This window comes from Pleurodeles waltl, chromosome 4_2 (genome assembly GCF_031143425.1).
Source record: "Pleurodeles waltl isolate 20211129_DDA chromosome 4_2, aPleWal1.hap1.20221129, whole genome shotgun sequence".
Classification (NCBI taxonomy): domain Eukaryota; kingdom Metazoa; phylum Chordata; class Amphibia; order Caudata; family Salamandridae; genus Pleurodeles; species Pleurodeles waltl.
Genome location: NC_090443.1, coordinates 1,032,730,266 through 1,032,751,090, shown reverse-complemented (window position 1 = coordinate 1,032,751,090; position 20,825 = coordinate 1,032,730,266). Strand labels below are relative to the sequence as shown.

The window sequence follows — 20,825 nt, the reverse complement described above, 5'->3', positions numbered from 1 at the left end:
AAAAGGTTGGGAACCAATGTCCTAGAGTCCGTCATATGATGGCTCTGAAAATGAACCCAGAAAGACACCTTCAGCACTTGATTTTCATTGGTAGCAGTCAGAGGCTTCCCTGGGAGGTAGAGTGGGGCTGCCCAGAACTTAACCACGCAGCACAAATAATGAACGTCCAGCCCAATGCTTCTCTTGTAATAAAGAAAAGTACTTTAATGCACACTAGGATGAAAGACTACTCACCGATACGACACTATGCAATTTAGTGTTCCTTAGGCATGATCAACCAGTGACTCTATCGCCTCTCTCTCCCAATCCTCCCTCATGATCCAAGCTTGGTCCTCCTCCTCCCGACTGGGCCTAGGTCATCCCCCTCCCCTCTGTCAGGTCAGGGATATTGGAGAGATTATGGATTAGGTGCAGTTGTCACTCCTAACATCATTAAGCTCAGTCGTTACTGGACATTCTAGGTTTGGTGAATCAGTCCACATGGACTCTGAACAGATACCCGTCTTTCTTTCTCTCACACACTGCACTCTCTCTCCTCAAGGGCTGGCGCACAAGCTAACATTTCTGTTTGTGTACTGACTACGTCCACTGGACCCACACTCTGGCGGTGCACCCGGCAGGCACGGAATCTGCTGTCATGAAGCATTGTGGTTCTGATTGGACCTCTGAGGAATGTTGCAGCACTTTTGGGAGGCGGGGGGGGGGGTCTCAACAGTGGGCGCAGGTACTGTCTCATCTGGCTGTTCTCACAGTGGGTAGGTGTAGTTGTGCACAACGCCGGCACATGCAGCCTCATACGTGCCCAATATGGCGGGGATGCAAGATTGAGCCCCGCACAGACTGGTTTCACTGAGTAGATTCAGCCCCCACAGGCCAACTATGTCTAAGAAGCTATATCCACACACAGGTTGGTATCTCTGCACAGATGCAGCCGTGCACAGGCCAGTCACTAGATCATGTGATCACAGCCCTGCCTGGGCCTCAGCAACTGCGGTTGTGATCTTTGCAGTTTCCATCTGAATTCAACTAGCAGAGACTGCAGTCCCAAAGATACTAGTGTCCACTTATTGCTCTCCTTAGTCATACGTTGAGTATGCTGCACCTCGTTTCTCCTGGACAGACACTCCTCCTGACTAGTTGGCATTTGTAGGAAACTGGGCTTTTGTTGCAGAAGTCCCCCCTCCCACCCCTCACTGATTGCCTGGTATTTGATGCAACTTTGAATGGAATTCACTGGATTCCTGCCAACCAGGTCCCCACTTCCAGTGTTTCTTTCCCAAAAACAAGACTCCTGGTCACTTGATCCCCAAGTGGCCAGGCCTTTAGCACCTCTAAGTCCCTAGTAAGTGGTAGCTCTGGTACCTAGGGCATCTGTACTAAAGAGGGTCCCTAAGAACGGCAGCATATCTTGTGCTACTCTAAGGGATCCAGCATCAAACTCCTCAAGTGCCGGCTGCGTGACAAGGTGCTCAAAAAGTGAAAACACTGCATGGTACACACCCTGCGTGCCATGCCCCCTAACACTGCATGCAATATCTGTAAGTCACCCTTACTGCAGGCCTTACAGCCCTAAGGCAGGGTGCATTATGTTTGCATGTGTGGACATAGCTGCAAGAGGAGATATGCCCCTGTGCTGGCCAGTTCCATTACTGGCAGTACAAGTGAGCAGCGAAGCCATCTTAACGTATGCACTGGGCAAAGGTCAAAAACAAGTTTCCTAACTACGTGATGGCTTCACTGAAACCTATGGTGTTTTGGTATCAAACATATCATATTAATAAACCCACACTGATTCCAGTGATGGATTTATTTACACATGCACTCAGAGGGCATTCCTTAGAGGTACCCCCTGAAAACCTGCCAACTACTAGTGTGCTGGCTGACTGGTCCTGCCCAGCCTGCCACCACAGATGAGTTTCTCACCCCCTGGAGGTGAGAGCCTATGCTCTCCGAGGTCGGAAACAATGCATACTCTGGCTGGAGGTGTTGTCGCCTCCTCCAAGCAGCATGACTGGTGATGAGCACACCAAGGCAGGAGGCTCCCAAGGCCTCCACCACCTTTGATATGAGACTCCAGCTTCCCCAAGACAGGTAAGATGCCACACCCTACCCAGGGCCCCTGTAACACCAGGAGAGGCGGAGAAATGAGCTAGTCTTGAGGTGTGTTCACCCTCCGGCTAGTACCACCCCTGAAGTACACATGACTAGGAACATTCCACCACCTTGGTTTTTGGTGGAATTGGGTCCTCTGGGTCAGGGTTATGCCCAGTTCCCACAGGAAGTGGTCATATAGAGGGTATAGTCACCCTAAAGGTAGGTAGCCCATTGGCTACTACCTGTCACTCCATGTAACGCCCCTAAATACAGTATTTAGGCGGCACCCTTGATGCCAGGAACTCAGATTCGACGGACTCCAGAGGCATGAGGGCAAAGAAGAGCCGAATAAGCAAGAACTGAGGACCTAAGGTTAACTTGGTGCCAACCCTACTGGCCTGACCATTGGAACAACTTGTCCTGGCGCTGTGCAAACGCCAAAAGCCTGGGAGGACTGCCAGCTCATCTCCAAACAGCCAGCATTTCCAGTGGAGCTACTTCCCTGCATCTCATCTTGTAAGAACCAAAAACTGAGTTCCTTTGACCTCCACAACACACCAGACCAAAGACCTCTGCACCCTTGCCCCACAGCCCGAGTCCAGAAGAACCCACAGAGTCTCTAGCACCCAGAGACCCTCAAGAGATGAGCCCCCCTTTGACTTAGCCAGAGCTGGACTGGTCACCCAGTCACCACTTGCAGCCTCTGTCTGCAGGAAAAGCAGGAACCTGTGAGAGCCTCTTCACCACTGTGACACGATGCCTAAAAACACCACTGCACCTGAGCCCCACAGCCCGAGGAGAAGTGGGCCAATGGTGCCCATGGGGTACTGAGACCCTCCAGAGCTGAGCCTGCCTTTGGCCAGACTGGTCCCCCAGTCCACACCTGCAGCCTGTTTTTCACAGGCAACTACAGAACGTAGGGCCTGATTACGACCTTGGCGGAGGGGATACTCCTTCACAAATGTGACAGATATCCTGTCCGCCATATTACAAGTCCCATTATATCCTATGGAACTTGTAAAACGGCAGACAGGATAACCGTCACGTTTGTGACAGAGTATCCCTCCGCCAAGGTCGTAATGAGGCCCTTAGAGTCTTTAGCAGCGCGACCTATAGCAGACAAAGCACCACTTCACCCCAGCACCTGACCTCCCCACCCCGTATTTCTCTCTACTGCAGAGCTGGACCAAAGCTACAGTTGCCAGATGACTCATTGTCACTAGAACAATTTTCCATGGAATTAATTTTACAAATTGTCATTACTATCCTTATACCGGCAACCGATCTGAACCAAATTAAATCAGTGGTCCTTCCTTCCAGAAGTCTTTCGGCCCATGCTCTGGTGGTCTTCCTGTTCAGGGTATTCCCTCAAAGCACCCACATACCTGGAAGCTGAAGCTACGGTGGCTGAATAAGAAGGCCCAAGATTCTATGATGAAACATACGTCGCTCTATTTTGAGACCAACAGGGGTTCAGTCGATTCTTCACAGGTGGTGTGGGAGGTCTACAAGACTGTAATGTGGGTTACGACAATTAGGTTAGTATTTCACTGAAAGAAAGATAGGGCAAGTGTTAGTGATTGGCAGAAGCTATCTTAGAGGTTGGGACACAGTATAGGGGCACTGCCTCAGACACACACTACACAGGCTTGAAATGCTGCTTGAGCTAGTTAGCAAGGATATGGCATAAAAAATGTGGATGGCAGCACAAGGTAGGCTCTATGAACAGGGAAACAAGGTAGATAGGCTTGCACATTGACTTGCATGCAAGTATACTGCATCCAGGCACATTTGCCTACTTAATGGGGGCGATGAAAATATATATACCTTCCCTGAGGATATAGCAAAGGAGTTCACCCTGATATTATGGATCCCTATAAGGAAGCGTCCATTGAGTTCAAGAGAAGACCTGACAAACATTTGTGTCCTCAGTAGACATACCGAGAATGTTGGAGTCTGATGCAAACCAATTTGATGAACCAAGAAATTTCAAATAACGTGGGCGCCTATGGAGACAGGGGGTACTCTGGTTTTAGTCTGCTTGCAGGTAAGTACCCGCGTTGTCGGAGGGCAGACCAGGGGGGTTTGGAGGAGTACTGGAGGGGCCCCAAGTAGGCACAAAAACCACACACTTAGTGTCACGGGCGCGGCCGGGTGCAGAGTGCCAACAGGGCGTCGGGTTCTCATTAGAACTCTATGGAGGGACCCGGTGGGTCACTTAGGCGCTGCAGGCAGGGCACAGGGGGGCCTCTCAGGCAAGCCACCGACTGGGCAAGGGTGATGGCCGCCTGCTGGTTGTTGCTGCACCGGTGGTCGGTTTCTCATGGGCCTGGGGGCTGTGGAGGCAGTGCTTCTCCAGGCGTCGGATATCTTTGTCCCGAGCAGTCGCGGTCAGTGGGGTCCTCGGGATTCCCTCTGCAGGCGTCTTCGTGGGGGTGCAGAGGTCAGCCCAGGATGGACACGTCATCTGAGTCACCTGGGGGACCTCTCTGGATAGCTGGTTTCTCTGGACACGGGCCAGGGGCGTCTGGTGCAGAGTAGTTGGACTCACACTTCTGGAGTGAGGTGAGAGTCCCTTTAAAGTTGGTTTCTTGGTCTTTTCTTTGGGCAGGTCATCTGTCCACTGGAGTTTTTTGGACATCGGTGATGCAGGCAGTCCCCTGGAGGCTTTTCAGGGGTCGCTAGTCCTGCAAAATGCTTTGCTTCTTTTCTTGCAGCTTTTCGTAACAGGAGAAGGGCCGGTAGAACTGGGGCCGAGTCAGTTAGTGTCTCCTCTTCTCTGCAGGGTTTTCAGCTCAGCAGTCCTTCTTTTTTCTTGAGGTCGTCAGGAAATCTGAAGAGCTGGGTTCGGGGGTCGCCCCTAAATACCAAATTTAGCGGTGTGTCAGGGTCAGACGGCAGTAGCCAAGGCTACTGTCCCTGACGGTGGCTACACACTCCTTGTTCCCACTCCCTCTGGGGAGGGGGGCACATCTCTATCCCTATTGGTCTTAATCCTCCAAAGCAAGATGGAGGATTTCTCAAGGAGGGGGTCACTTCAGCTCAGATCACCTTAGGGGTGGACCTGGCTGAGGGGGTGACTCCTTTTTTTTCTTCTCATTATCCCTCTGGACTTGCCGCCAAAAGTGGGGGCTCGTCTGGGGGGGCAGGCATCTCTTCTAGCTGGAATGTCCTGGGGCATTGTAACTCCAGGCTTGAGCCTTTGAGGCTCACCGCCAGGTGTTACAAGTTCCTGCAGGGGGAGGTGAGAAGCACCTCCACCCAGGATAGGCTTTGTTTCTGACCACAGAGTGCACAAAGGCACTCACCCCATGTGGCCAGCAACTCGTCTGGAAGTGGCAGGCTTGCACAGACCAGTCAGCCTAGCACTAGCAGTTGGGCTGACATACAGGGGGCATCTCTAAGATGCCCTATGTGTGCATTTTTCAATAAATCCCACAATGGCATCATTGTGGGTTTATTGTGCTGAGAAGTTTGATATTAAACTTCCCAGTATTCAGTGTAGCCATTATGGTTCTGTGGAGTTCGTAATGACAAACTCCCAGACCATATACTCAGTATGGCTACCCTGCACTTACAATGACTAAGAATTGACTTAGACAGTGTAGGGGCATAGTGCTCATGCAGCTATGCCCTCACCTGTGGTATAGTGTACCCTGCCTTAGGGCTGTAAAGCCTGCTAGAGGGGAGACATACCTATGCCACAGGCAGTGTGAGGTGTGCATGGCACCCTGAGGGGAGTGCCATGTCGACTTTATCTTTTCTCCCCACTAGCACACACAAGCTTCAAAGCAGTGTGCATGTACTGAGTGAGGGGTCCCTGATAGTGGCATAATACATGCTGCAGCCGTTAGAGACCTTCCCTGGCATCAGTGGGTGACACTCGCTCAGAATCTCCACTTTCAGTGGTGTGTCGACACATAAGAGTTTGGGTTAGTACACACACAGTTTTACAGATATCTGAAGTTGCGACATTCTTTTGGGCCTTGCCTGTTGAATCGCGAGGACTTACCTAGATACAGCTCCCCAGGGGCCAAACTAATCGCTCCCCACCTCCTTGTTGGGGAAAGTTTCCTGCCTTTATACATGATTGATTGTTCATTTTTCTGATAACTTTATTAAAATATGGGAAAAATAGGAGGCGGATACTGGCCTCCTGAAAGATGAGGAATGGCTGTTTGCACTCATGGCCCTGGAGGAAGCAGCAATCACGAACAGGCTACGTTTCATACAACTTAAGTATCTTCATATAATCTTTTTGACACTCTCTTGTACGTCTGTGGTGCTTCCAGAGACCTTGGGCTAAAATGCCTGCGATGCAGGGTTTAGGTGGGGGATTTTATTCATAGAATCCAGACATGCCCTGGACTGAAGCCTTTCTGGGTCAGAATCTTTCAAGTCTTTTGCTTAATGTTACTAGAGTTCAGTCCAAAGGTGATGCGCCTAAACATATTGGAAAATACAGGTTTCCGAGTGCTGATTAGATGCTTCTAAGTTTGGGGCTATCACTTGGGAAGAGGAATATTGCAGAAAGTTTGGGGAAAGTGACCCCTCCCAATCTGATGAAATGGAGACTGAGGTGTGGACATATGTGTGTCCTTCAGGAACCGGTTTATCACGACAGAGGCTGCCTATGTAACCATTATAAAATCTGGGGTGGTCAGGAAGTCTGTTTTGAAGATAATTTCAATGGCTGAACCTATCGGGTGCTAAACAGTGGGTGCCCGTTTCCATATATATATATATATGAGGCATTAGGTTGTATACCATAGGGCAGTGGTTCCCAACCTGTGGTCCGGGGACCCCTGGGGGTCCGCGAAGTCTGCCCTGGGGGGTCCGCGACTACTTAGAAAATTAAATAATATTAACAGATTAGGTCCTCAACTTTCAGTAATGACTCAGTGCGGGGGGTCCCGAGATTACAATAAATGTTCAGTGGGGGTCCCTGGGCTCCAGTACTGACAAAGTGGGGGTCCACAGAAGTCAAAAGGTTGGGAACCACTGCCATAGGGGATTAATGGAGTGCAGAAGATTTTCTTGGTAGATGAGTTATGTCTGCACAATCTTTCATTTCCATGCAGATATATTATTTTATTACAGTATTTCATTTAGACGGCAGAGGAGTTATTTAAATGTAGAATATGACATTTACAGGACTGAGGCAGCATGGGGGTCCTTTTGGTATGCAGCCCTATTTAAACTGAATTTTGCTTATTTTATGCTGCAATATTATCCAATGAAAGAAGGTTTTGGGGGTATCTCATTCTGGTTGACAGGAAGCAGAACACGCGGGTTCTGGTGCACTGTAAAATGGGCGTCAGCCGCTCTGGCTCCACTGTGATTGCGTACGCCATGAAGGAATATGGCTGGAGTCTGGAAGAAGCTCTACGCTACGTGAAGGAGAAAAGACCCATCGTCAACCCAAATCCTGGCTTCATGAGGCAGCTCCTCATCTACCAGGGAATTCTGGATGCAAGGTAATGTGCCAAGGAACTATGTACCTGTGTGAAACCTTTCTTAGGGCTTGGGATGGAATTTAATGTATTTGTAGTGGTTCGTCTGGGGAGAGGTGTATATATCAGCTGCTCGTGAAGCGTCTGTATGTGTGATGTAATGCCAGAGAATTTAGGGGGTACCGGATTACATTTACTGCCATGAGTTTGAAAATAAAGAATGCAATGACAAAGAAATGCAACGGTGAAGAATGTAAAATAATTCACAATGACTAACTTTTCACTTGAGTGACGATATTGTTGAAAATAAGATATTTGCCTTTACCTGAAACTGTATACTTTATCTTTGACGAGCGCTTACCCTCACCCTTATTTTAGTCGTAGCGACCACCCCATCCCCCATTTCTAATGCTTATCCTAACTTCCTCCCTAGCATTTTTTAATTGTTAGATTTAAAAAAACATCTAAAATGTACATGGTTTCAATATTTATTTTTTCAGTTCATTGCTACTTAAAAATTGCAATTTTCCTATTGATCATTTTGGGTTGTTCCTCGAGGTATTTGTTCCTCATAGATTCTTTATTTTCACATTGTGCGGGATCTGTGCTGTTGTATCTGAAGAGAGGAATAGGCCAGGCGGCCATCAGTATGGAGGGAAACGTGCCTGCTCTAGCTACCAAGTATGTCATTCCTTACCCAAAGAAAGAATCGAGCCGGCTCTAAATACCCGTATCTGTGATTTAAAGCCTCTAGGGGGGTAAGACAAGGCCTTCCATTCAATGCCACAGTATGGCGTCAGGGCTAATGAGGGAAACGGAAATCCGGGCCTAGATAGCTTTTATCTGTGATTCCATGACAAAGGTGGGAAGTCTGTGATTTCAAGCCCCTGGAGGGAGTAAGATGAGGGCCTTCCACTCCCTGTATCTGTATAACACCAGTTGTACATAGGGTGGCCAGTGCTTAATTTGACCTGGTGGTTTCTCATGCTCGGCACTGGCGCTTTGTCAACACCGGGACTTATTACAGTCTGCCACATGGTGGCGCTGTCTGCCTAATTTAGAAATGAACAAGACAACAGTCGTTTATTAATTCAATATACTTTGAAAAGGACTAAGCCCTACTGCTCAAGCCATCCTTATCATGTTGTCTGCTTGGAACAGTGTGAACTGTCACACTTCTAGGAACATATTGATTAGAAGTTGTGATAGTATGGTCACTGGCGGGCCTGGTAGGGCAGTGGGTGGTGCAAGTTGCAGTGGCCTCCTGACGAGGGCCCTGGCACTTACATTTTCACAAAATTAAGAACTGAGGATGGTGTTAGATTGCCCTGCATTTATGATAGCATCTACGAGGATTGGTCTAAGCTGGTTCTGAATCCTCTGTATCTAAAATCTGGAGCAGTAGGTGTGGGCCCTGGTTTCTCAGCATCAGTGAAAACCTGTCTCAGGAGGGTAAGAGTGTGGTCAGGCCCTTGATTCACTCAATATGAAGAGTCACTACCAGCACATGTCCAGTCTTCCACAACTGATCTATGCTGCATTAAACATGTTTTCTTTCTGCATTAAACATATTTTCTTTCTCAACAGTAAGCAACGCCACAGTGATCTCTGGCAACGGAAAACAAAATGTGAGCAGTCGGACACCCCCGGTCCCATGACGCAAGGGCGGCTAGAGGGCAATGGTGCCATGCACGAGGAGGAGTCGATAAACCATGAGAAGCCAAGCCCCATTGAGGAAGAGGAGAGTTCTGAAACAGAAGAGAGCGAAGAGGAAGAGCCCCAAAAGTCTCCTCCTTACTGTTTCCGCCCTCTCGAGGGCTTGGAGGTGGAACTGGGTTTCCTAGCCATGGAGTCCCCGGATGGCCGGGCTGAGAAACAGACACAGGCCTTGATCGAAGAGGCAGTCCAGCCGAGCATCTGTGTCCAGAGGATGGAGGAAGAGGAGTGCGAGTCGGGGAATGTCTCCGATGACTCCAACGCGGAGGAGATCATGAGCCACTTGGGTGGAACCCAGCATGAGTCAGGGCAGCTTTCGTCCTTGGCAATACCCGAGTCCCCCCTCACTCCCCGTCGCCAGAGGATCAACTTATGGTCGGTGATGAGGTCCATTAGTCAAATGGAGACCTTCGATCAGGAGGCCACGTCGCGATCACCGTCCGAGAACATGAACAACAGCAATAGTGCAGTCGGAGAGGTAAGCGGGCAGTGTCCTACAAGGGTTGTGTACTAGTAGTGGAGTGCTTCTGCAGGTCAGGAGAGCAGGGTGACAACACAGCAGTGTGCCTGTTCATTTAGGGGTGTGAAGGGCGCTATGCTAGGATGAAGGAACACTGGCAAAATTGTAACTGGGGTTAGCACTTGATAAGGCCAAGGTGCTGCGAGCCAGGATATTAGGACACCGACAAAACTTTGTGTTGGTACTATACTGAAAGGGTACTAGTGCTGCAGGGCAAGTTACAGGAGCACTGGATATAGGGTGCGTGAGCACAGAGCTGAGCGGGCAGAAACGTTGCAAGGTAGGATGCACAAGACTGGCAAAGCTGTGTGTGGGCGAGTAATGGGATGGTAAGGAGGCTGCAGGCCATGACGGAGGAACAACACCACAACTGCGTGTATGCATGGTGCTCGGAAGGATGGTGCGTGTAGGCCGCAATACAGGGAGACTAGTGCAGTTGTGTGCGAGCGCAGTACCAGGAGAATCGGAACGCTGCAGACCAGGAAGAGGGAGGGTGGCACAGCTGTGTATGGGCCTAGTACTTGAGGGGCAGGAATGCTGCAGGTTAGGAGTTGGAGAGATGGGCACAGCTGTATGTGGACCTAGTACCCGAGGGGTAGGGACGCTGATAGGGAGAGGGTGATTGACACAGGTGTGTACGGGCCCAGTACTTGATGGACCAGGGGTGCTGCAGGATAGAGGGAAGTTACACCTCGTGTGTGGGCCCACTACTTAGGCACTGCGGCTGCTGCAGGCCAGGCCAGATAGACTGGGGCCACTATGTATGGGTCCACTGCTAGAAAATCAGAGAGTGATGGATAGCTCGGCCGCCAAAATATAAATCCCATTATATCCTCTGAGATTTATATTACGGCGGATTACCTATTTGTCACCGTTGTGACGGAGTAACCCATCTGCAAAAATCAAAATCGCGCTCTGTCATGGTCTCAAAACTAGAATAGCAGTGGCTGCACTGACGTAGGCTAAGTCTGGGTACCAGTGATGCTGCAGGTCAAGATTATGGTCCAGTGGCTGAGGTGTGCTGGGAGCACCACACAGGAACCGTAGTAACGGCTGTCTATCAAAACTGGGGGCAGGGGATTGAGAGTTCCTGTGGTGGAACAAATCTCCACCTCTGACAATCTACCTTTCTGGAGACCTTGATGCCTGAGGTTTCGACTGTTACGTCTTTTCTATGTATCTAGAAGGCCAACCTCTCTTCTGAATACTAGTCATCTGATGTGAGTCAAATATTTTCTTTATTTCTTGGACAGACCCCCATCAAACAAAAACATCTTAATCCTTTTATAGTCAACCCTTTGGACCATAATGCAATTGCTATTACATTATAAACAAATGAATTAAAGCATTTTATTAAATGACAGAATGGAGCCTTAGAAGCCTCCTTACTGTTAACGTGACCACAGTTTATAGGTCAAAGTGTTTTATTGAACATGGTTTTCTTCAGCCAAATAACTAAAGGCACACTCCATACACAGTAATTTGTATTAATATTATATAATTCAGAGTCTGTGTAGCCTACACATCCTATTTCTGCCTATCAAAGGTTTTTAACGTTTCAGAAGCCAACTCATTCACTAGAGTTTATTAATATTTATACAGAATGTTATGAAATACATATGCACAAGATAGAGAGCCTTAATTTGTATCAACCATAATAGATTAAAAAAAAATAAAGTCTGCATTAAAATATGTTGCTCAGCTCCCATTCCTGTGCTGAGCGTGTGGTATGCTCTGAACGGAATGTGACAAAAGGTTCTTGACTGTGTGAAACTTTGGTACATTACCAGCAAGGCGCGTACCGTGTAACTGCAAGTTATGCAGCGTGAATCTTTTCTGGATTCACATGCTTTGCTTCATTCCGCCATCTAGTGGTTGGGGTCTGGAATTTTCCACATGGCCCACTGCGCTGGGCAGATCTGCTTCCATAGCCAGGACATGCGTTTCAAGCTGGGTTGACACCCACACCTTACCAAATTGTCACTCTTTCAAGGCTGATTTTTTTTTCTATAGGCTTAGTCTGTTTTCTGTCAGACAAATCATCTCATACCGAGCTGCCTGAGCCCTAACGCCACGAAACCTCTTTGTGAACGTATCCTTCAATAATAAACCCACTTTGACATGTTCTAAAGAACAGGCATATGGATCATTGTCCTTTAAAATAGGACTTATTGGTTTGACCAATGAGTTTTCTACCTCTGTGAGCAGAGATCTGCTTCTGTTGCTTACTCCATGGATGGAGCAGGTTTGCAAATTATTATGTCGGCTTTTCTACATACAGGTGCTACGTGCTTGTAATGTGTGAGCAGTGACCTATCTGAAGTTTCAGACTAGAAATACTGGAAATACAAGACTGCAACAATTAACACGACTTGCGTGTCACTAGCAGAATAACACTTATTATTATTTATGTAGTTATTGTATTTATTAAAGTGCATTTAACCAAAGGATGGTAAAAAAAAATAACAATAATAACAAAACAGATGCAAAAATACAACCAAGAGCCAAGTCTGAAAATATTTGGATAGCACATGCTCCCTTAACAATTTCCTAAAAGTCAATAAACTGGGTCTAATTGAAAAGGGAAGTTGATTCCTTAAAAGGGTGGCCAATAATTCAAAGATAAAATTGAGACAAAGCACAAGGATGAGGATGAGACAAAGCACAAGGATGAGGATGAGACAAAGCACAAAGAGGATGAGGTACTGACAAACATTGAAGCAGAGTGCAAAGGCCGAGTTGGAGTATTGGGTGAAAGTAAACAGCATAATTTAGTCAACCCAGAGAATGATGACAACTATAAGCAATACAGAGAAAGTGAAATTGCAGAAAAAAGAAAGGCAGCCAGAGAGGTTGACACATATAAGGTCACGCTGGACAACAGAAAGAAAGAGAAACAAGCATTGGCAATGCAAATAAGTCTAGTTTATGAATGTGCTATCAAGCCAGACCTAAACATCCATGTAAGCTTAAGTCTGCCTTCTCCCCTCTGTGCTGGTGCCAGAGAAAACCATCATGAATTATCTAGTTAGCAAAGGCATGTGTGTGACTCTAAATGTTCAAGCTCAGGAAGCTGGATAATTAAACAAAATGATCAAAGCTGTGGGAAGGGCAGGCACTTTTTTTTATGGAATCTCACACGTTCTGCCCAATCAAAACAAGTACTTCTGGCTCCCATTATGTGAGAGGAACCATTGCCCCTCTGCTGGTGTTTCTCACATAATTGTATGATACAGCTGCGCTATCAGGCTGGACCATAAAAAGCTGATTAGCACAAGTGTAATGAATAGATTCGAGAGGTACATGAGATATTTAAGCAAGGCCACTCATAAGGAAGAGCCGCAATTAAAATGGACAGAACTAGAGCAAAAGTAATGTCAGTGAAGATAACAAGAGAAGAGATTTAAGTTTATAAATATTACAAAGATGAAAGCAAAGTGTTCTAATTGGAGCAACCTGTGGTGCAAAGTCCCAGGAAGAATAAGTAAAACAAGAAGAAAGGAAGGATGGGAAGCCCAAGCAAGAAAAAAGGGTCTTCTCCATAGAAATGAGAATCAAAACTAAGAGCAAAGATAACTGATAACAAAGGAATAGTATGGAGAGAGAAAAGAATGGATATCTGAAAGAATAGCGGAACAACAGATATTGAGATACACAAATATCGAGTCAAAAATATTGATGACAAAAATATTGACTTCCTATACTTTTAATGGGAAGTACAAATATATCAGAACAAAAATATTGTTTACACTAAGTGTTAAAAATAATACAAAAATATTGATTTTCTATATATACATCTAGTAAATCGAAGATGTTTTAGGATTCAACATTAAAATAATGTAAAATAAATAGTTTAAATATTTAAAAATATATATAAATATATTCTTATATAAGAACACATAAATACATGGTTATATATATAATAATGTAACACTATTAATAAAATATATATTTTAATTTATACTACATTTTTAATAACTTTTTTATTTACTACTATAAAAAGCATAAATATATAAATATATTTATATATACTTGAAACATAAATATTAAAACACAAATACAAAACATTAAAATAAAATTACCAAATTAAATATTAAAAAACTATATACATTAAAAGATATTTATCAAAAATATTACAAAAAGTAAAAAATCTGTGTAAGCAAGTATAAAATTAAACAGACATTGATGATATATATATAAATATATATTTGAAATATATACATGTATATATATTTTTCAAAAATTTTAAAAATAAGTATTTCAATCAGACCATAAAATATACACTATTCCAACTCCAGTCTGTGCGACAGTAGAGAAAGCGTTGTACAGCAGAGGAGTAACATTTACTATTCCCACTGAAGTCTTGGCAATAGTAGAAAAAGTGTTGGACTTTTGAGGGACAAAATGTATTATTTCCACTCCAATCTGTGCAACAGTAGAGAATACGTTACTTAAGAGGGTTTATATTTACTGTTCCCACTCCAGTCTGTGCAACAGTAGGGACAGTGTTGGACTTCAAAGAGGTAAAACTTATTATTTCAACTTGTCTATGTAACAATAGGGAAAACGCTGACCTTCGGTAAGGTTAAATTTACTATTCCCACTTCAGTGTGTGCAACAGTAGGGAAAGCGTTGGACTCCAGAGGGGTAATATTTACTATTCCCACTCCAATCAGTGCAGCAGCAGGGAAAATACTTCACTTCAAACACATACCATATTTTAATAACCCTATTAGTTGACCAGAAATATCAAATTCTTAACAAAAAAATTGTATATATAATTTATTTTTAAAAATCAAACAGCTTACATAATTGATAATCAATGAAATAATTTATATTCATACATAAGTAATTAACTTCCTACCCTATTACTATTAACAATTACATTAAAAATTATTAATCACTTAATTTCAAACTATTTTAAAAAATATTGTCAACTATTATACCAAAAATATTTATGAAATAAAATTAATATATGTACTAAAACTCAAGATAATTAAAAACGTAATTCTTTTGCTACAATATTATTTAAAATGAAATTAACAACACAGACATTCTCAAAAACTATATTACTTACCTAAAAAATAGATATTTTTGTCAACGATATTTCTGCATCACAATCCTTTTCTATCACAATATTTTTTTGCAATATTTCTGTATCTTAATATTCAAAATTCAATATTTTGTCTAAACACCGAAAAGAAGAGGATCTCGAACTAAACTTGAGGAACTCCAGTTTTACGGGATCTTGTGTAGAACAAAATCCTTTCTAGGAAGCAGAGTGAGCTCTGCAGAAGGATAAGAAGAAAACCAACTAATACCACAAACCAAGGATGAAAGAAGACTGCAGAATAGTAATCCACTGTGTCAGAATCATCAGAAAGAGCTAAAACAATAAGAAGAACAAATTGCTCTTCATGACAGGAGTAAAGCAGAACTGAGAGCAAAACCGCTTGGGTGGAGTAACCAAAACAAAAAAACAGATTGTGGAGGACATAGAAGACTGATTGTGAAGAAAGAATGGGAACTGGGAGCAGACAGTGAATTCTAGTGCTTTGGGCAGATATTGTAGTTGAGAATTCAAACAAATTAAATAATTTTAATAATAACTTCACTTGAGGAAATATGGATGTTGACTTAAAGGAAGACGGAAAAATCCCAGAAGAAAGGGAAAGTTTAAAGAGAGATAGCACATAGGAAACACAAAAGAAGAAATAATGATTTTACCAGTGATGAAGGAAGGAGATCAGCTGGAGAGCTAGTGAGCTTGGTAGCCCAGAAGGAGGATCAGGACCTCTGACTCCAAAACAGAACAGCGAGAACAAAGAACAAGACTGTCAGAAGTCAGTGATGGTCCTCTGGCATACACAACTGCAGGCGAAAACGGTGAAGGTGCCCAAATAGTGGATATTTTTTTCTGAAATATGTTTTTTAGATTTTCGTAAACAACAAAATAAGAAAACTTCATAGAGCACCAAGAGCAGTGGTTCTTAAAAGGGTACACAAGTCCACAACAGCGAGTGTGCAGAATCATTGACATCCAATACAATAAAACAATAGAAATAAGGGAGGCAAAATCGTCCTCGGACCACGCCACAGAGAGTTCGACAACACAGCAAATGAAGCTTCACAGGGCAGTCAACCCTAAGGACAGTAATTACCAGACACCTCGGACACAGCATCCGTATCTCCTAGACCCAACTTGTCGTTCTCACCCTCCAGGTCATAATAGCGTAGTCAAGGACCCCATACTTTGCTAACTTTGAATAGTGTATATTTTTGATCTGAAGTAGATTGTGAAGTCCTCTGTGCATGAGTGCTGAAGAAGGATCAGGAGGAGAAAAAATTGATTGAGTCTAAAATAGACGGCAAGAGTCATGAGCCTGCTATTTAAGTCCTTTCTGAAAAATTTATTCTTTGGTGGGCTTAAGCAGAGAAGCATATCCTCACCAGGCTGCCAAAAATCAACTAAGTAGTCAGCAGATTTATACTTGTGCCATAAGTGGAGGTATCTGTGTAAGTTTAATGGAGCAAAAGAGTTAAGCAACTTCGATAGAGCGTCTGATAGAAGAGAAAGTTGGCCAGGAGGAAGTCAAGTGTTCGGTTGAAGATAGCACGTTCAAAGTCTCATAAGTAAGTCTGGCTGCCGACACTTTAGCACTACAAATACAGCATTGTTACGGTACTGTAACACAACCACTATACTAACTCACCAACACAACACTCCGACTGCAGCATTAGAACTCTACACCTATGTCAAAACTTAAATGGTGATAATGGCCACTGGAAAAATATACATTTATTTTCTGGGTAAAACGATATTTGCCACACTTTGCACATAATTTAGCATCTGCCGTGTGTGGCTTGACCTCCCTTATCTGTTGTCTTGGGAGACGCTGAATTTCTTATTTGTCCTAGTTCTTCACCTCAGAACTGCATCGCTCTGCCTATCAAAAAACTTAAAGCCAGATTTAGAATTCGGCAGATGAGTTACTCCATCAAACATATGACGGATATCCCGCCTGCCGTACTATAAGCCTGATTTAGAGTTCAGCCAATGGGTTACTCCATCACAAGCCTGACGGATATCCCGTCTGCTGTACTACAAGTTCATTATATTTAATGACACATGTAATACAGCGAATAGGATCTCCGTCACACTTGTGACTGAGCAGCCCGTCCGCCACACTCTAAATCAGGCCCTTAGTATTTCTCTAGACGGAGGGGTTACAGTCGCTTGCAGTATCTGCTCAGCATGCAGAGCTGCATTATAAGATTGTCATTGTGGTGTGGTTGACTATACTCTACTAGCAGGAACTACTGCAGGGCTGAGATGCACTGGAAGGTCTGCGTGTGGGCCTCAGTATTATGTTAGCATGAGAGATGTGGCCCAGGTTTGAGCTGCAAGGTTCAAGTGCTGAAAAACTGGATGTTCACAGCCAGGGTGCTTTGATGGCTGCCTTTAGAATCCTAAGATTGCTACTGTAGGGGAGGAGTGGGGTGCACTGCCAGCTGTGTGCTGGGGTGGAATAACAAAGATAAGGGGATAAAGGTGAGAAAGATTGGGGAAAAAGTTTAAAATGATGCCCAGTTAAATGTAAACAGGCTTTTAAATGTCTTTCTCTCTAGGTGTTCGAATCCGTACCAGAGGAGAACCCCATTGGAGAGGAGCCCCCCTTCTCAGATGCTCCTCTCCCGCCAATCAACCCAGAAGAGAAGAGTGAGGGGGTGTCAAAGAGCATACCCGCAAAGCCCAGAGGAAAGAAACGTCTGCCTAGGCAGACCAGGGCCCTGATTGACAAGGAGACTGGTACCCACCCACACCGCCCCCATTTTAGTGCCAAGGCATTGCCACGACACAAACATGGGGACAAGAAGATTCTAAAACAGGTCTCCTATCAGCCGCAGGTTGGGAAAGTGCGCAAGCAGGCGCGAGTGCTGGACCGGCTGCGGCAGAACCCTCAGGGCCCGACGGACTGGCAGAACTGTGGGGGTGCCGGAGCAGCTGCTGAAGACGCGTTTGGTGCAAGACCACAATTGAAGCACTTGCAGTCCGTGGCCGAGCTCAAGAAGGCAGCCTTGGTATCGCGACAGACCAGGGCCTTCGAGAGCTCACAAAGATTGCAGCAAGAGGAGGGGGCCTATTCCGAGCTGGTGGAAGAGGGTGTGCCACCGGTGCCTCAGGGGTCAACTGTATCGGATTCATTTCACCCAAACCCTGCCGCTAGTGTCCCCGACAGCCAGGAGACAGGCTCCAGCATCCTGGAACCCACTGACCTTCTCCCGGACAACAGGGAGAGGGACCCGGCCATGTCCAAGCTAGAGAGATCTACATCGGGCCCCAGGAAAATGGTGCGCTGGGAAACCGTTGAGGTAGAGGAGAACCCACCTTCCGAAAAGTCCAACGGCCACAAGGTTGGTCATGAAAATGGAGCCAGTTGGGAGGTGGGGCCACAAAAGGCCCTTTGAAATATAGACTAAAGCCATGTGCTTCTGGATTTAAAAACTTCTTTCAATCCCTCTTCAGATGACTGTGCAAAGTACTGCACGGGTGGTGGCGATACCTCAGGGGTGCGATAAAGGCTGATACCTGGGTAGCCAGGCTAAGGCAATTCGCACAAATTCTAGGTTGGGATTTTTGTTTTTGCCCTTATTTCATGGTGGGTGTACCTTTAGCTATAATTGCTAGAAAGCTTTCTCAAATCGCATTCCACCCACTTGCCCCCTTTTTTTCTGTTGGTCTTCTTGCACTTTCTAATTTCTTCCCCACCTTCATACCTTCTCACCCATCTGCTGCTTCCCTGTCTTCTCTTGCATCTGCCTCAATCCCACTAGCCAATTCTACATTTTGCAAACTTTTTCTTCACTTCCTTTCCCACCAGTTCCTTTTCTCCTTTTTTCCATGCCTTTCTTCCAGCTTTTTTCCCCTCCTCACACGTTTTCATGCTTTCCTCTTTACCCGGCTATCGCCTTTTCTCTTTTTTTCACTCTCAATTTCCAGTTTTCTTCTCCATTTCTCACACATTCTCGTTTTTCCTCTTTCTTCCTTTCTTTTGTAATTTCTTGATATTTTCTTTTCACCTGACAGTTTCTTCTCTTGTCCCTTCTTCTCAGTCCCTCAGATCTTCCTCTCCTCCTATGTTGAATGTCCACTTTTCGCATTTGCCTTTCCCATATTCAATCATTTTATCTTCATCTCAGGTCTCACTCCAGCACACTTTCTTCACCATTTCGCTCCACTCTTTTATTCTCTGATTCTCCTCTGTGTTCTCTTAACTCCTTGTCTGCACACATTACACACCTCATTCCTTTTCCTGTCTGTTTCTATCCACCCAGGCTTTCTCTTCCTCATTACACATTGTACTGCCATGCCTCTTTTCATTCCATCTCTATCTTCCCATTTTTAATTTTAATCCACCAGTTGCTCTTCAAAACATTTATAACTGTGAATTGTGTTTTTATTAAGCACTGCCAATTAGCAAAGACCACGTCCGTCAGGTAGGTCTGCGTCACTCAGTGCTCGGCCCAAGGCTCGCAGACAACTGGACTGATATGGGCTCTGAGATGTGCAGAAGCCACAAACAAGCTTTCTAAAAATACACTGTGGACAAGGACCTCAATTCCATACATTTCTATTCTACCCAAAAATGGTTTGCACATTTGCTTTTTTGCTAGCTGCTGTTTTCAAGTTTGCTATCTTTGCTGATTTTGAGATGGGGGGAGCTTTGTGTATGCTCCTTGGGCTGAAGGAGTTGCATCAGGGCCACAGTGTAAGCACATATCAGGAACTTGCTTGGATTGCTAAAGCCTTGGGGAAGGATATTTTAATCATAACAGCTGGACTTCCATTTTATATGAACACGCGTGTACTCAAGTAATGCAGATCCTTTAGAATGTTCTCCTGCTTCCGTTATATAGAGATGTTTTTATATTTATGGCCAATTCCTGCTGCAAATAAACACATTAAAAATTCGTTGTTGTCCTTTTTTTGCTCAGAAAGTCAGCACAGTGGAATTACTTTGAGAATGTTTTGCTCAGTCCTGTAACAACATGGGTCCTAGGCCCACATGCTAAATAAAGAACCACACGGACACTAGTGGTATGGGTGATAACTGGCCATGAGCATGTGCATCCCATCCCTTTTATTAACAGGGTCACATGACTGATGACACCTGTGTTGGATGGGTGTGTGTGTAAGTATGGGCCCCTGAGAGGGGCTCTTGCATGACGTGTCCAGCAGGACACTACAGGGCTGTTGCATTCCATAGGAAGGTATACATTGGTGCTGTGAAGAGATGCCTACATCAGATAAATGTCTTACAGTGGACTTACTCGAAACAGGTAACCCTGAAAGCACCTTCTGATCCTCCTGGAAAGTTGAGACCTCTCTTCCCTCCTATCAACTTTCACTGTACAGTACAAGCTGCTATGTTTTCCCACACTGATGGAGGCAATTCCCTGCTAAATGGTGGTCCAGACCCCATCTTCACCTCTCAGAAAGCAGCCTTCCACACCATGGTCCACCCAATATGTAGCCACTGAAAATATGTTCCCAAATTCTCGCTGAGATCTACAGTGGCTTCCCTTCAAATCCATTGCTTACTCATCACTTACGAAGCCTTACAAGCCAGTAGACCAAACCACCATATCAACAAGCAAGTGGTCTCCAAAGGACAGAGAGAAACAGTAATCCACACCACCTGGCAAAATATCCCGGGTCCTACAAAGAGAGGACATGGAAAACCGCATTCTCATTTTATGTGCCCACATTCTAGAGATTTGTGCCACTATACCAAAACCATCCCTCTCTCCAATTCAGAAACAAACTAAAACCATTCATCCTCTTGCTGTGTCCCCCATAAAGCTGTTTTTTATTGGTATACTCTCTACGCTTTCCCTATTCTCTGGGTTCTTTCTTAATGCCAGGCAGTTTCCTGTGCCCATGTCACAAACATGATTAGAATAATGAGGGGACGATTTATGGGACGTGCAACATATGCCATCTCTTCTACTGCCTCTTTTACTGTGCTTAGCTCAGTAGT

General features: G+C 45.0%; 1 protein-coding gene across 1 annotated transcript in view; it reads left to right on the top strand.

Moving 5' to 3' along the window:
• Positions 1-19,755, top strand: part of SSH3 (slingshot protein phosphatase 3) — a 188,749-nt gene extending 168,994 nt beyond the window's left edge. The window contains exons 12-14 of the mRNA XM_069232940.1: positions 7,371-7,571; positions 9,135-9,741; positions 17,413-19,755. Coding sequence (XP_069089041.1) covers positions 7,371-7,571; positions 9,135-9,741; positions 17,413-18,252 — 1,648 coding nt within the window. The 3' untranslated portion in view covers positions 18,253-19,755. The remainder of the gene's footprint in view (positions 1-7,370; positions 7,572-9,134; positions 9,742-17,412) is intronic.
• The last annotated feature ends 1,070 nt before the right edge of the window (positions 19,756-20,825 follow it).